The 17,511-nt window shown below is 36.0% G+C and overlaps 1 protein-coding gene across 1 annotated transcript in view; it reads left to right on the top strand.

The window, feature by feature from the left end:
• Positions 1 to 12,464, top strand: part of NUP37 (nucleoporin 37) — a 49,178-nt gene extending 36,714 nt beyond the window's left edge. Inside the window, exons 6-10 of the mRNA XM_027107357.1 lie at positions 2,226 to 2,316; positions 8,670 to 8,851; positions 9,331 to 9,381; positions 11,402 to 11,495; positions 12,199 to 12,464. Coding sequence (XP_026963158.1) covers positions 2,226 to 2,316; positions 8,670 to 8,851; positions 9,331 to 9,381; positions 11,402 to 11,495; positions 12,199 to 12,312 — 532 coding nt within the window. The 3' untranslated portion in view covers positions 12,313 to 12,464. The remainder of the gene's footprint in view (positions 1 to 2,225; positions 2,317 to 8,669; positions 8,852 to 9,330; positions 9,382 to 11,401; positions 11,496 to 12,198) is intronic.
• The last annotated feature ends 5,047 nt before the right edge of the window (positions 12,465 to 17,511 follow it).

Below are 17,511 nucleotides of genomic sequence, written 5' to 3'. Positions count from 1 at the left end.
TATATATGGTATACTGCAAAAAATGTATCAAAAAAAGAGGAATGTGACTTCATCTGATGGAACTAATATTAACTAGATGAGACATGCAGTAAAGACACAGGAAAATAAGTTGAGCTCCACAAAAGGATTTAAGAAGAGCTTAATTATGGAATCTATCAAAAAGGGAAATAAGACTTAACAACTTAAAGTGTACCATCTGTAGCTAATTTAGTTATGATAACTCATTTCAGCCCAATTTGTTGTATTTTGCGTATTTAGTACTTGGATCATGCAACTGCTGAAAATTATATAATAAGCATATAATTATAAGCTGTAAATCATTTTATCCTAGTCCTGGAAAGTAATTTGGATTACCCTCCTCATTTTTAAATCCGTTTTTGTTGGTGGTTTGTGTTTGGTTTTTTTTCCCCCAAAAAAATATGTCAGGTTCTGTTCAGGTTAAGTACTGTTTAAAAATTAGACTAAAATGTGGTTCATTGGACAGGAATATACTTTATTAATTGACCTGTTTTATAGAATATCTTTATCCGTGTTTTTTTAAATGTTTGGTTTCCTTCATTTGAAAAGGAAAAAATCATGAAAATATTCTGTATGTATTTATTCACTATAATAGCAAACAAAAATCAAATACATGTTAGAATAAGATCAAAAGAATGGAGCCTTTAAACCATTCTCTCATGGATTCACTTAATATGCAAGACAATTTTTTGCTGTTTCAAAAGGGGTAAAATATATGCTAGCCCAGCACTTTATTATGTAAAAGGCAATAGAGAAGAAAGAAATATTCAGTTGCCATAACTAATAATCTTATTTATTGTGGGAAGTGAAACACAATTGAATAAACCCGTGGTAAATGTGATTCCCCTCTTCAATTAAATTGTAATTGTCTCTCTGTATAGTAAATACAGATAAAAGTGTTGATTTGGCAAGAGAAAAGTGTATGCTGCTAAATTATTTAATCAAGTAGATAATCATTTTTAAAAACATCTTTGTTAGTTTACATGTAACTAGGATATTTCAAGATTGGAGATCCTGTAATTTCTATAAAAAGGAAAAAAAATTTTAAATGATGTGGTTTGGCACAGAATAGTAGTGGCATTGTCCAATAAATATGTCTTCTTTCTTTGAAATAAAAGTTTGCCTCAACTTTAAAAACACATTCTCTAAGTTTCTTGAAATTGTTTTATGGTCCCTAATGAGATATGAACTATAAAACCTAGAAGAAAAAGTCCAGGGCATTCTAATGAATGCATTCGGTTCTTAAGGACCAGACTGTTTGGGTACTTTGCCAGCCACCCATCACCTTCTGTCTCCTGCCATGCTAACTCTGCCACACTCTGTACCAGTGAGATATAACAATAGCTGAGTGTGAAGAATGAGCTAGAAATGAGCAGTCTGGTTGGGGAATAGGACTTCTCACAACAGAGCCATTACTGAGACTTCTGAATGTTGATCTCCACTCTGGGTATGGGGAAAAAATTGAGACGGAACTTGAGTAGGTTGGTTGTTGTTACTATGGATTTGTAAGTATTGAGGAGAGGGAGAGTAGGAGGAGCCAGGTGCTTGTTCCTTCAGCCCTTCTATCCTTTAATCTGGTAGCTAGCAGTCAAGGCCCCATTTGAGAAGAACTGGGGAAGTGAGCCAGATCAGAAAAGGTAAAAGATAAGAAGTAGCCCCTGGCATGGGAACTCAAAGGCAGAAGGAATAAGCAACTGGGAAATTACTATCTCCCTAAATTCACATCACTTCATACTAGCTTCTTTATATGCTATTTTTAAAATGGGAGCACTGGGGTAGGGGAGGGGGGTACAGGTATATGTTTTAAGCACCCCTGGTAGAAATTATTGTTAATCGAAGTGACTACTGAAGTTGGAATGCAACGAGATTAGTGACCTAGAAACTTCAAGATCCTGTCCACAAAATAAGAGTTCATGAATAATTTAATTTGGTTACTGTGTTACAGTGTTGCTATACTAGATTAATTAGAGAGAAAATGTATGTAACTGTTTTTCCATTATTGAGTATGATAAAACTTAAATTCTTCATACTACTTTTACATTTTCTAAAATAATTATAATTTTGTTATAATTTTCTTTAAAGGATATGCTTTAAATACAGATGTCTACCCTATAATCTCTAGTTGATAGCTTTGAATAAATTTATAGAAATTTCATTTTTTTAGTAATTATCAAAACTTTAACATTATACTCCTATTCTTTTATTAGGATTTGGAACTTGGAAGGAATACAGACAGCTCATTTTCTTCTTCATTCCCCTGGAATGAGTGTGTGCTGGCATCCTGAGGAAAGTTTTAAGGTTATTATTTATAACTTAGCTTTCTTCTGTCAAGCTGAAAAGACATATACATGTATAATACTTGCACACATAGAGGAGAAAAATCAATGACTTTTTCCACCTCGGAGACTCTTAATTGGCACAAATGCATTTGGATTAATCTAGAACCTTAAAAGTTCTCTGCAGTTAAGTTCTTATTTGACAACCATCATCTATAAATGGCATTTATTCAGAGTACACTTTTCATGCCCTCTGATAGGTTATGATCTAAAAACTAATGCCTAGACTAACTAGTAAGCAGTATTTGTTTAAAAAAAGTTAAATCCATGCTTGTGAGCCATAGTGTGTAAACAGAAAGCATCAGTGGCATAAGGCAAATTTGACCTAGCTGCAGTGGTGTTCAATTCCTATTCATAGTAAAGCTTTCTAAAATTCAAAAATATACTGTGAGTTATTATCAATTGACCTTAACTCAATTTCATGGAGAAGATAGGAGCCATTCACCAAGAGTTCTCTCATTTGCCAGTATCTTCTCTTGGGCATTGCTCTATTTTATCCTTCCCTAGGATCTAAGAAGTTGCCACGTTCATCTTCTTAAAGTTAGTCCTTCCACTGTCTAGAGTTCATGTTAGTTCTTAGGCATCCTGCTTTTCATAGCCCTCTAATGTCTTCATACTTCTCCGTGACTCTTTTCTGTCCTCACACTTGCACAAAAAGGTAACCTTGATTAATCATGGCAGAAACTTACATAGTACCTATATGTGCTTGGCTCATTGTCAGCATTTCATATTAAGTTAGGTCATTTAACCCACATGGCAACCTTATGAGATGGGTACTGTGATGATCTCATTTCACAGATAAGGAAAACAAAGCTCAGAGAAGTTAGGTAACTTACCCAAGTTCACACAGCTACTAACTGGAAAAATTGGCATGTGTACCCAAGCAACCTCCTCCATATGTCTTGCTCTTAACCATTACATTCTTCTGTTTCCCCTTTTTAGTCTATCTTCTTCACACCTTTTATTTCTGAATATTTGAACCCATCACTTACACCTCTTAAATTCAGTTCCTCTTTCCCTATCCCTTGATCTAACTCTTTAATCTTATTCAGTCTCCTCTATTCTCTCAGAAGTCATCAGTGATATTTTTAACAAATCCAATGGGCTTTTCTTCCATTCTTAGTCTCAAGGCAGCTTTTTATACTATTGATCACTTCTGCCTTGAAACCCCACTCACTTGGTCTTTAAAGCTGCATTATTCTAGTCCCCATAAGCATCTATGCATGTATATTCCCTTTTTCTTCCTCCACTGCTAATTCTTCTTTAACCATGTATTTGTAAATTGTTGTAAGGGGTAGTTCTCACCCACACTATACCCTTTATTATAATAGAGGATAAAGGAATGAATAAAGTCCTTGTCATTGAGTTACACACTGACTTATAAGTAAGAAAAACATGTATATACAGTTACACAGATTTTAAGTGTTGGAATCAAAATCTTGTTAAGTAGAATGATGACATAAGTTTTAATCCCATCTGCTCACAGCCTTCAAGATAATCCTGAGCCAAGATGCCCCAGACTACATAAGTGTGTTCTCTGGGATTCCATGAAAACTTGTTTCAGGCCTGTTGGATATTTTATCAGTAGAATTATATTCTGTATGTGTACATGAGTGCAGTTTTCTAATTTATTCATATTACATATATAGGGATTATTTCTATGTGTAAGTAAATGTTATTTCTGAATCCAGGTCCTAAATTTTATGTCTAGATTTCTCCCCTGTAGCAGTGAGTCAGTCTACTTGAAGCATTATCAAGGAATCTACCAAAATGTTAATATTACCATGTATAAATATCATAGGCTACTTTTTAAAACTGACCTAAAAAAAACCCAAAAACTGTGACCTAGATGTTTATTATAACCCATATCCCAAAACTTATATCTTAATTTATGGTTATTTGAGATCCCTTTCTTCCGTATGCTTTAAGTTAATTTCTATTATTCTTCTATATAACACTGAAATTTCGCCCCACCCCATCTCCTTTTTTTTTCTTGTTTCCATGACTTCAGAATGTTGGGAAGTCCCTGCTCTAAATCACATCAACTCAATATCCTGAAATCATCTTTGGTATCTTCCTTTCCTATATGCAAATGTTTCCAGGTCTTTTAAGTTTTTCTTCACTGTCACTACAATACATTCCTCTTGGTCATTAATGTGTATTCCTCACCTTTCTATTCTCACAAGTCATCCTTGCCAATCCTTGTTTCTAAAATCTTTGGCTCTTCAATCTGATTCTTCTTGCGTACTTTAGTTAGACTAATATTTAAATATCAGTTTCATCGTGTCACTACTAAACTCAAAAACCTAAAATTACAGAAAGGCAACACAGAGTAGCAGTTAAAGGTATGGACTCTTGAGTTAACTGCCCGGAGTCAAATCCCAGTTTTACCAGTTACTAGCTGTATGATCTCTGGCAAGTTACAAAACTTCTCTCAATCACTACCTTCAATTCCTCATCTTGTAAAACGGAAGCTCATGAAGATTAAATGAGTGCACACTTATAAAGTCCTTAAAAGAAAACCTGATACATAATAAGCACTCAGTCAATTTCAGCTGCTTGTCATTGTTGACACTATTATTACTACTGAAACAATCTAGTGGTTCTCATTGGTCTGCCATATCAGATGAAGCCCAGAATTTTGTTTTGTTATCCTTGGTCTTGATGAAAATGAGGGAGCCAGAGAAGAAAGAGAGATGGGTTCATGATCACCTATATCATAAAATTCTTATGAAAATCTGTAAGATACAAAGTACACAAAAGAGCCATGTAATGTGGAAAGCACAAAGCAAACACTAGCATTTAATAATAAAGTTATAGGGAATACCCTGGCAGTCCAGTGGTTAGGACTCAGCACTTTCACTGCCGGGGCCTGGGTTTGATCCCTGGTCGGGGATCCCACAAGGCGCATGGTGATACATCATCATCATCATCAAGTTACAAAAGTCAGAAGATCTCTAGAAGCAAAGCTCATAAATCCAATAAACCACAGTTGGAGCTAGGATTTCAGCAGGTAATAACAGAAGCAAGCATTTAGGATGGCGTGGGATCAGAGAGTTGGGACTGAGGACATCCTTTTCTCTGACTCTAAGAGAAAAGAGGTTAGAGCCACTAAATGAAATGAGGTGTAACAATCAACATTTGTTGAATGCTTTCTCAGTGCCAGGAGCTGTGCTGAGTACTTCATGTAAGTTCTCTCATGTAATCTCACAAATACTCTCAGGTAGGTAGCATTATTCTGTCTATTTTGTAGGTAAGAAAACTGAAGCACCAAAAGATTAATTTGCCCTAGATCACACAGTCACAGATTTGACCTCAGTCTGATTCAAGTACTACAGTGTTCCTTGCCATTTGAGATATTTCCCCTGTGAAAAGTCAGTACAAATTATTGTTTATGGTTCTGAAAAGTCCTACAAGAAGAATTCCCCTGTAATGTTTTTAGATCCAGCAATTCTGAAACTTAAAAAATTAACTTTTTTACTCTATCTGCTCTTTCAACAACAACAACAAAAAAAGTCACCATTGAGCACAGTTTTAGAAACAGTAAATAACCAAAATAAATTTTTTTTGCTAGAAAGTAGTTTTCAGTCTGACTTCAAACTATAATAGCTAATGTTTTCTGAGTGCCTACTCTGTGCTAAAGCAGTTCTAAGCACTTTAACATGTACAGTTGACCCTTGAACAACATGGATTTGAACTACACAGATCCACTTATACACAGATTTTTTTTTCAGTAGTAAATACTACAATACTAAATGATCTTTGGTTGGTTGAAACTGCAGATGCAGGAACCGTGAATAGGGAGGAACCGCAGATACAGAGGGCCAACTATAAGTTATATACAGATTTTCAACAGTGCAAAGGGTCAGTTGCCCTAAGGCTGTCCCCATCTTATTCAAGGGTCAACTGTATTAACTGGTACCATCCTCCCCAACAGCCCTGTGAAGCAGATACTGTATTAGCCCTGTGTGCTCAAGATCTTATAGCTCCTGAGAGCGGAACCAGGTAGCCCGACTGAAGAAGCTGCACTCGTAACCTGCCATGCTTTACTGGCTCTCCTAGCTTAGGTCCTGGGCCAGATAGACTTGGCCCTTCCATTGTTCATAAGTTATACCTGAAATTCTCAAGATTTTTATAGACAGGCTCAAAGTCTCAAGTATTTTTACTACGTCCAAGTAAGTCTTCCTTGTTCTCCCATTTCCCGTCCTTCCCCACCCTTGACTATACATAGCACACCAGACCACTTACCAATCTTGATAATCTAGGCTTGTAGTAAGGAACATGTGCACTGTAGTTAGACCTGGGTTCAGACCTGAGTTCAAATCCAGCCCCTGCCACAGGCTAGTGGTGAGATCTTCAAGTTAGTTAATCACTCTGCACCTTAGTCTCCTTTCTGAAAAATGGGATTAATGATAGCAATTTCCTCAGATAGTGGTTACAAGGATTAAATAAGGCAGGGCATGTAAAGCTTAATGTTGCACTTGTTTTTGTTGTATATTTGTCATCGACTTCCTGTTATTGAGAATAGTTTTATTTATTTTTTAAAAGATTTTTTGAATTGGACCAATTTTTTTTAAGTCTTTATTGAACTTGTTACAATATTGCTTCTGTTTCTTCTGTTGGTTCTTTGGCCCCGAGGCATGTGGGATCTTAGCTCCTCAACCCGGATCTAACCTGCACTCCCTGCATTGCAAGACGAAGTCCTAACCACTGGACCACCAGGGAAGTCTCGAGAATAGTTTGGGGTTTTTTTGTTGGTTTTTTTTTGGTTTTGCAGTACGCAGGCCTCTCACTGTTGTGGCCTCTCCCGTTGCGGAGCACAGGCTCCGGACGCACAGGCTCAGCTGCCATGGCTCATGGGCCCCTCAACCACTGTGCCACCAGGGAAGCCCTCCGAGGATAGTTTTAAATTCCACCTTTTCTCTTAAGAATCCCCTAATTTTAAAGGCTACCCATGTTCTAAATAATCACTACTTCTTTTGCATCCCACTATATTTCGCCTAAAATTATGATCAGTTTTTTTTCACCTCTTCTCTAGATGGAAAGTTTCTTGAGATCCAGGATCATGTTTTTTACCATGGACTTCTATTGAACATAACATAGTGTTTTACATATACATGTGTGTATACAGTAGATCTTCATTATCCACAGATTCCACACTTGCAAATTTGCCTACTCACTAAAATTTATTTGTAACCCCAAAATCAATACCATCAGACTTTGACAGTCACAGACATGCACAGAGCAACAAAAAATTTGAGTTGGCTAATGTGCACATTCCCAGCTAAGGCTGAATAAGGCAGTACTCTGCCTTCTTGTTTTAGCTCTCATACTGTAAACAAGTATCCTATTCATAGTCTATTTAGTGCCACATTTTTATGCTTTTTGTTGACAGTTTCTTTCACTGTGTAAAATGGCCCCCAAGCACACTGCTAAAGAGGTACCTAGTGTTTCTAAGTGCAGGAAGGCTCTGATATGCCTTATGGAGAAAATACGTGTTAGGTAAGCTTTGTTCAGGCATGAGTTACAGTGCTGCTCTCTGTGAGTTCTGTGTTAATGAATCAACATGTATTAAATAAGACATCTTTATTTTTTTTTTTTTTTTTTTTGCGGTACGCGGGCCTCTCACTGTTGCGGCCTCTCCCGTTGTGGAGCACAGGCTCCGGACGTGCAGGCTCAGCAGCCATGGCTCTCGGGCCCAGCCGCTCCGCGGCATGTGGGATCTTCCCGGACCGGGGCACAAACCCGTATCCACTGCATCGGCAGGCAGATTGTCAACCACTGCGCCACCAGGGAAGCCCAAATAAGACGTCTTTAAACAGAAACACACAAGATTATGTATTGATCTGTTGACAAAAATGTGATCAGAGACTCATAGAACTGAACCCTTTAATTTCCTTTAGGATCAGTGGTTTGATACCCACTAATTCAGTGTTTGCAGCAACTTTATAGAACCTTACCTACTGTGAATAACTCGTGTGTGTGTGTGTGTGTGTGTGTGTGTGTGTGTGTGTGTATGTATAATTTACCCAGAATGAATCTTTAGGCTGATCTCTTCTTCCTGGTGACCATACATAATCATTTTAAATTGTATCCAATTTTCTTATGTCTGTCTTTTGCCCATTTTCTATGAGATTTTTTAATATTTGATAGAGATTTTTACCTAGGCTTGTCTTATTTCCTTTGCATTTGATCTCTGATTTGTAATATATGCAAATGTTTACATTTTACTATATGTATGACATTGAATCTCTGCCTCCTTCTCAGATTTAGTACATTAGGTGGTTGGATTTTCTTTATTTTTCTGTCTTACAGTTGATGGTTGCAGAGAAGAATGGAACAATTCGGTTTTATGATCTTTTGGCTCAACAGGCTATTTTATCTCTTGAATCAGAACAGATGCCATTAATGTCAGCACACTGGTGCTTAAAAAACACCTTCAAAGTTGGAGCTGTTGCAGGGAATGATTGGTTAATTTGGGATATTACTCGGTCCAGGTACTTCCTTAGTATATTTATCTATTGCTTACCAAAAAATCAGTCACTATTGCTATATGATCCATTGACCCATTCTTGTATACCTGGGCCACACTATAGAGCAAAAACAAGTCTTTCCTGTAGAAGGGCCAGAGCTATGGGCTTTTATGTAACAGAGATGGCTTTTACAGATTTACTTTGAGAATAACAAAGAAAAATGGCAGAGGAGGAGATCTTTGATCTGAGCAGTGTTTACTTATGTTAAAAAAAAGAAGAAAAAACACTGACCATGTTGAATGATGGTGTTCTGCAATGGTTCTAAATCATGTTTATGTCTTTATCATATTTCAGCTATTTTAATTCAGTGCTTATTTGGAATTTTGCCACAGTTTACATATCTTGGGCATTGTGTTCCTTAAAGAGAAAATACTTTTTAAACCTTAAGTCCCTCTACTTAAGACCAACACATAATTCATAAAACATAAAATATTATCTTTTAGTTACCCTCAAGATAAGAGACCTGTCCACATGGATCGAGCCTGCTTATTCAGGTAATGTACCATTTTTGTTGGGGTTATAATTTCATTTTCTGAATTTGGCTACTTTGCTCATGCTGCACCAACTCCTGGAATACTTTCCCAGTCCTCTCCTTTACACTGATTTTTTTCTTTTTCTCTGATTCTTTTATAAATGGATGTTTTACTTTACTAAGTCTTTGCTTTTGTCTTTTGGTCTGGGTGAGAGATTGTTTTCCAATATATTCTTTGAAAATTTTTATAAAATACAAAATGTTGCCACCCCACCAATGCCACCTCACCAATGCCACCTCAACAGTTTGGAGCATATGCTTTCTTACTTTTTGTGCTGATAAAGACGTAAAATGTAGGTGGACCCACATTTATGCATATGAACTACATTGTTGTTCTTTAAATGAGAACACACTGGATATTATATATCTGTGACCTTTTTTCCATGTAAATTAAGGTACTTGTTCTTTTTCATTCATTTTTATGTAATACTGCATTGTATAGTATAGTTATTAGGGTGCTTTCGGCCTCAGGAAAATTTACTAACAGAGACTAAAGTCAGTAGAACATTTATTATATACTGTATTTCATCAAATCTAAAATACCCCCAATAAAACACTATTATTTTATGTATTCCTAAGAAAAAATATATTCAACTAAATGTAAGAATGCCATAGATTATAAGATGCATCCTGATTTCAGAGATGTGAGCAAATACACATTTTAAAATCAACAAACTGTAGACTCACAGACATAGACAACAAACTTGTGGTTACCAAAGGGGAAAGGGGGGTGGGGGAGGGATAAATTAGGAGTTTGGGATTAACACATACACAGTACTATATATAAAATAGATAACCAACAAGGACCTACTATATAGCATAGAGAACTATACTCAATATTTTGGAATAACTTATAAGGGAAAGAAATACATATATACATATATGTATTTGTAACTGAATCACCGTTCTGTATCCCTGAAACTAGCACGATATTGTAAATCAACTATACTTCAGTTTTCAACATTTTTCTTCCAGTTGCTAAAAAGAAAATCAACGAACTATGGTACCTAAGTCTGGAGGAGGTGGCCTGAGGATTGGTTTAGTAGCTCACTGATGTCATTAAGAGTTCAGACCTTTCCCTCTGCCATCCTCAACGACAGGCTTTGGCTTCTTGCTTCCCAGTCAGAACTCTGACTGCCAGAGTTCCAGGCACCATAGCCTCATACCACATTGTCCAAAATAAGTGGAGATGAAGGAGCACCCATTTTATTGGGAATTGCTATCTTTGCCTTATACCAGTTGTGTCTCATCCCTTGGGGTTAGACACATTGTGCCAGAACATAGTTGGGGTTCAGTTAGCACAGAAAAGAGGCAGACTGGCTGGCTGTTGGACAAGAACTCATAATGTCTGCCACACATTAAAATAATAACTAGACTTTAGCGGGTTTTTTGTTTGTTTGTTTTTTGTCAAGGAATCTTTTTTTCCCCCTGTACCTCCCTTACTGCACTTATTATAGTGCTGGGCTTGTTGCTGGAGCTCCATTAACACTTGATCATTCATTATATTCCAATATCTGTGATGCCTTAATACTTGAATATTTAAACATCTATATATTCCAGGTGTTTGCATCATTCCAAGGAGTTTAAACTCATAAGTTTGTCACTAATTTTAAAACAAATGTCAATAAGAACATTAAATGTATGGGTTTTTTTTAATGTATTGTACTGTGAAATATTTTGTCTGATTCCTTGTTTGTATCTCCTGTCATACTGTCAGCCTTTTCGTTATAAGGAACTGCTAACCTTGTGTAACTTTGTAATTTAACAAAGTGGCACATGATAAGCACTTAATAAATATTCACAGAATGGGAAAGTATTTATAGCTAACTTCCCTGGAATTCCCAGTCTGATTGTAAAGCCATATTATCAAATTTAGGGTTATAAAATTATCATTTTTGTATAAAAAGAAATAGCCAATCTTAGAAAAACGTATAGTTGTCTGTAGGATTCTGTACTGCTTTTCATCCTTTGTCTTTTCTTAGGTGGTCCACAATTAATGAAAACTTGTTTGCAACCACTGGTTATCCTGGCAAAATGGCAAGCCAGTTTCAAATTCATCATTTAGGACACCCTCAGGTAATGTGGAGATGTTTGGTGGCATATGTGGTTTTAAATTTGTGTTCTCTACTTTTCTCGTTATAGCCCCCCAGATTTGTAATGTGTAACTAAAACATTTATGAATATCTATTACCTGCTTCAATTGGAAAGAGAAAGCATTTTTTTTTTTTTTTTTTTTTGCGTACGCGTGCCCCTCACTGTTGTGGCCTCTCCCGTTGTGGAGCACAGGCTCCGGACGCGCATGCTCAGCGGCCATGGCTCACGGGCCCAGCCGCTCCGCGGCATGTGGGATCTTCCCAGACCGGGGCACGAACCCGTGTCCCCTGCATCGGCAGGCGGACTCTCAACCACTGTGCCACCAGGGAAGCCCGAGAAAGCATTTTTTGATGTTTAAATCACCAGTGGTAACAGGCTTTTTGCCAATATTCATGTAAGAAACATTTTATTTCTTCTATTTCCTTCTTCATTTAAATGTAGTAATTTTGCTTGCTTGGTTGGTTTAGACTGCAAAAATGTTTGAGTCTGGACTGCACCAATTATTCAGATTATTTGTATCCTTCTAATGTGTATTTCACCTATGAGGGAGCACATTTTTTAATTCTGTTTCCACTATAAAAAAAAAAGACAATTTTTCAATGCATTTCTTATTTTTGAAGTGTAATTTTTATTTATTAATGTTGGTAATGTATTGAGCTTCTTTAATTCTTCACATATTCTATAGCCCATCCTCGTTGGTTCTGTAGCCGTTGGATCTGGCCTTTCCTGGCATAGAACTCTCCCACTATGTGCAATCGGAGGAGACCACAAGCTGTTATTTTGGGTGACTGAAATGTAAAATAAATTTTCTGTGTACCTAGATCCATAAAACTGTATTTTTAGTACGTATTTTGGAGAATTCCTTATTTTTGTATCAAATATATACTGTAAGATCTAGAAATGTTCCAATTGTTGCTTTTTTTAAATAAAATGTTGATGGTTTAAAAATTATTTTCCTACTCTATTCTGTGTATTTTTTTTTTAGTCATCTTTAAGACTACAGTTGACTCAGCAGCTCTGGAAAAGAGATGATTAAGGAAACGTAATGTTTTTGACTTTATCACAGGACTTTCCAAAGTGTATCCTATCTTCTATACCTTAAATACATACTGTTCCTAATTCTCAAAGACACAAACATTTACAAAAGGAAAAAAGGTCTCCTTTCAGTGTTACTCTGGAAATGGTTGAATGTATATGTGGGGATGAATGTATATGCATTTTTGTTAGCAACTTATATATGTAGGGGTCTTATTAAAACTTCCTCAGTAATTACAAAGGATTATTATTTGATTTAATATAAGAAATGATTCTCAATTTCTTTAAAATGTGACTCATTATGTAACTCAACCCTATTTATTTACTGTATGCAAATTCCTTTTGACTGGACCTCTCAGCATTCTCAGAACATCTGGTATATGGGATAAAGCTTACCTTGAAAAATAACTTATGATTTAATCCCTTTAACAGCCTCCGCCTTTTATAAATCTTCACCATTCTTACCAAACTTAAACGTTTTTGAGATGGCACCTAGTGGCAGTAGAACTATATTCACCCTCCTCAAGATCATTGAAATAAATTGTGTAAGACAGCCATGTCACATCATGATCTAATCAGAAGAGTATAATAGAGCTAAATAAATTTCTACAAACTGCATTCCTGGAAGTTAATGCCCTCTCTGAAGTTGCATTTCATGCTGTAAAATGGAGATAGGAATCACTGCCTCATGAAGTTACTGTGAGGATTAAGTGAAGGTGAATGAAAATACCTAATATGTCTCCCACAGTTCAGGGATTTGTAGGTATTATTAATTTTTTCAGAGATGGATAGTTCTTGTTTTTGAAGAACTGGAAATTTATTTTTAATAATGCCAATAAATATTTTTTACTCCAGTTTTCTATTCATAAGATGTCTTAAATAAGTATTTTATGAAATCAAAATTATCTTTAAGAGCTACGGAATTGCTGCAGGTAATTTTTTTTTAATTTAGTAAAATTTTGTAATCATGTAGATGTTTGGTATAAACTGTTACGTGTGTTAAATTACAGATGAAATATTGTACAGCATAGCAATTCCCGAGTTAATTATTTAATACAGTAAAATACTATTACCAAATATTAAAAACATTTTCTTTTACCCCTTCATAAGCAGATTTTGAACTTAAGGCAAAGGTGAGGGGCTTTTGACGTGGTTCCCTTTAACAGTCTCTGTGATGGGACAGAGAACCCTAAAAGCATCAAGAAGGGGCAAAGAATTTGTAAGAATTTGTCATTTCAGGGTGTATTTCAAAAGTGACAAATTGGGCCAGTATATTTGAAAAAAAAAATTTTTTTTTGAAAATTGTCTTATACTTAGAAAAGTTGACTTAGGAATTGAGTGGGCTTAGGAATGGAGATTGGAGAAGGGAGTATGTTGGGGCTCGGGTATTTGGGTATCTAGGAAATCCTCTGGAAAAAGGTTTATAAAAGTTGTCTGATGAAATTACCCATTGGAGCTACTGTCTTAGGGGACAAACGGAGAAAAAAACTGTAAATACAATTATGCCAAAGAGAGGCAGGAAGTGTTACCCTCAAAGAGAGAAAATGGTGGTTACATTTGTAAATTAATGTGACTCTGAGATAAGACAGTCTCAAGAAATGAGAGGAATGTCTTCAGCTCTTAGTTTCAGGAGTGGTATACATTTTATACTGAGTAGGCATTGAGAATTCTAACCTTCCTTTCTTTAGATCTCACATATAGGCTGTCTGATGATTTTCCAGCTTCCACTTTGTTGCTAAACTTTAGTGTGTTCAATTATTTTAAATGGTATAATGATATTCTTCTTCCTTAGTAAACTTTGTTCTTAGTTACCTATGTTTAAATTAGACTGAAACAGGAGGAAATGTTTAATGGGGAAGTAATTATTGGTCATCACTTCTAATTCCTGATAAATAATATGAGATCTGATTGTGTGTGTTTGTGTGTTGTAGTTTTTCCTTGTTTGTTTATAAATATGCCTAAGAGGTTTTTCTTCTGTTGAAATTGTTTTCCTCAGGATTGCTTCACTTACAAACATTTTAGAAAGAAAAAAATGTTGTGCTTATGTTCTAAAATTGTGTTATTTAGGACTGTTGAAGCAAAAGTCAGGATATCACAAATCTGCAAGATGTCAGAACTAAATCTACTCTTTCAAAATGATGGGATCGTAAGTCTCATTTTATTTTTATGATTTGGCTTGTATGTTGTGAATATTTCAATGTCTCTCCCATGCCAAAAACACAAAATCGCACACCCATGCTCGCCAATTTGTTTTACTTTGGTAATTTGTGACTACATATTGACACTGACCTAGAAATGTTCCTGTTGCTGTTTTAAATCTCATGTCAGTGGAGAAGAAATTGAAATCTGGTTTGCACATTTGTGTCTGGTTTTTTGTAATTGTCCAAAATCTGACATTATCCCAGAAATGCTGATTGGGAAGTTATGAGACAGTATTGTGCCCAAGACTAATTTCTGAAGAGAGAAAAAGTTATTTGCTCCAGATTATTCCCCATATTTTTCTGTAGCTCAAAAAGTTAAACTCAGTTTAACCCAACTTTAGACCATACCAGTAATACCCTTAGTTCTGGGCCCAAATAAAATATTTTAAAGTAAAAATGACTATTATGATGGTCCATTTCCACATATTCCTGGTAAGAGCCTGGTCAGGTCCTCAGAAGCAGCATTCTGTTCCAGTATATCTTTATTAAGCTGTTGGTATGCGCAACAACAGGGACAGGAGAGAACACCCTGTTTCTTTAACACCTTGCTCATTCAAAAACATTTATTTTTAACAAGGCATTGGAAAAGAATTTCAAAACAGCTAACATTTGTTTCTAATTATACATTTAAAGAAATATGCCATATAAAACATAGGTAGAAGTTTTGTCGTTGTTATTAACGTGGCTTTAATTTATAGCAACCATTTGTTCACTAAGCACAGTAACACAACAAAATAATTAGGATATCAGCTTTGAGAATCTCATTTCACAAAAAGAAAATCGAATACACATTTGATGACATATCCATTACTCAAACTCAACCAGTTTCTTTTGCATGCATGGACACAGACTTCATGGGAAATCAAAAGCATTGAATCTTCTTGCTGACCTTTTCAGCTGTTCTTTGAACTACCTTAGTAAAAACAATTGTTGCCCTTACGAGGATCGAGTTACGTTTGCCTGGAAATTTCTTTGGATGAGCTTATTTCTGTATAACTCATGTCTTTGTTATAAAGTTGTTTGCCTTCTCCACTAACTTTTAACACAATACACTACCTTGGGACTTGTAACACTTATATGAGCTTATAAAATCCATATGAACAATGGTAAGTGAAAGGGGAGGCCACCAGTTTTCTCAGCCTTTGCAAACAATTTGAGTAACCCAATAGATTTAAAGATGTAGGAAATAAGCATTTCTACCAACTGCATTTTTTAGTGCTATATTGAGTTGAGTGCCTATTTCCTTCCTTTGTAGTAAAAGACAATAAATGCTGCTGGTCTCTTCGCTTCTAAATGGTAGTTAAACACAAAACTTTGATCTTTCTTATAAACACAGCTGTTGTCTTTATCACTGAGCCAAATCCAGACAAGATTAGACTTTGGCCAAAATTAAGGTTAATCTCTGCAACCATCTCAAGAAGAGCTTTCTAATCCTGTTTTAGGAAATCTCTGTTTTTGAGACAGTGTATAAAGGAAATAAGCCCCAGACAACTAACTAACCTCTAAAATAAGCCAGAGGCAACTAATGATAAATTATAGTGCGGTGATAAAGCAGGTAGAAACTGTCTAAACAAATTAGTTCATTTTGGTTCATTTTTACTTAAACTATAACTGTAAGAAATGAATTTCTTAGTTGACATTAAGTTTAAACCAGACCAATATAAGTTATTTTTTAAAGATCTTTCTACCATCTTTTCTTCCTTTAATGCTTCTTTGGTTAATTGGTGGTTCTTTCTTCCACTAGTACTAATGAAAACTAGATGTTTACTTATTACAGATAAAATAACTCAGGTATATTTTATCCTAATAATTGTATAATAGCTTAGTTCACTTTGGTTTCCAGCCTACAAAAAAGGGGGTGGGGGTTCCCATTAAGATTTAGACTCTCTGGAATTTTAAATACTTTGCTAAATATTCTGTAGGGCTGGTTCTCCTGAGAGTTGGACACAAGTGCCTCAAGCTGTGTTGTGAACAGCTAATGTTGCATTTCTCTCCAAATTGATGTACCATAGAGGACATCTGTGCGAGCATCCCTCACTTGAAATCCATAGAGTTCTAGTAAGATTTCCCTGGCACGTAATTTTGAGCAAGTACGGGATCTGATCTTATATACAGCTACTTCAGAAGTCTCACCCCATCCTGGACCTCCCCACCAAATACATTAAACCCCAAATCCTTGGAGCAGTTCTGGAATTCTGTCAGTGTTTTTGACCTATTCCTTTCCCTATCATTCCACCCATCTACCACAGTAGCTGTGTTTACATGTGTGTATAATCTTTACAAAACCTGGGTCCCAACCTGTTGATGGCAAATAACTGGGAAGACATGAAATTATTGAAAGGGTTTCTCAATTGTTATATTACCACTATCATAATCCTCTTTTTTCCTTTGAAGCCATGAACTCCTGGGGTCCTGAGATAACATAGACTGCCCCCAAATTAAACTGCACACATAATTCTAGCAGACGTTGACTTCAGGTGTCCTGCCGTTCCCCACTTCCTCCCCCAAAACACCCATTAACAGGTAGTAGGAGGAATCAACCTGCCAATGAACCCTTCCCTCCAGTTCAAAGAGAGTGGCTTTTGAAGATCTTGGTCAGAATCTTGAGAGGGTTAAAAAGTTCCTTCATGTCAAGGTGTGCCTGTCATCTCATCTATTTTGTGACCCCAGGTTTGACTCTAGTTCAGATGAAAGCCAGAATACTTTAATTATTCCTGCCTATGTAAAAAGTAAAAGGCAAGATTTTCTAAAGCAATATATTA

Source organism: Aethalodelphis obliquidens, unplaced genomic scaffold (assembly GCF_003676395.1).
Source record: "Aethalodelphis obliquidens isolate GAN/ISIS:26980383/991018 unplaced genomic scaffold, ASM367639v1 scaffold8, whole genome shotgun sequence".
Classification (NCBI taxonomy): domain Eukaryota; kingdom Metazoa; phylum Chordata; class Mammalia; order Artiodactyla; family Delphinidae; genus Aethalodelphis; species Aethalodelphis obliquidens.
Note: the sequence above shows the minus strand (reverse complement) of the source record. Positions and strands in the feature narration are given on the sequence as shown.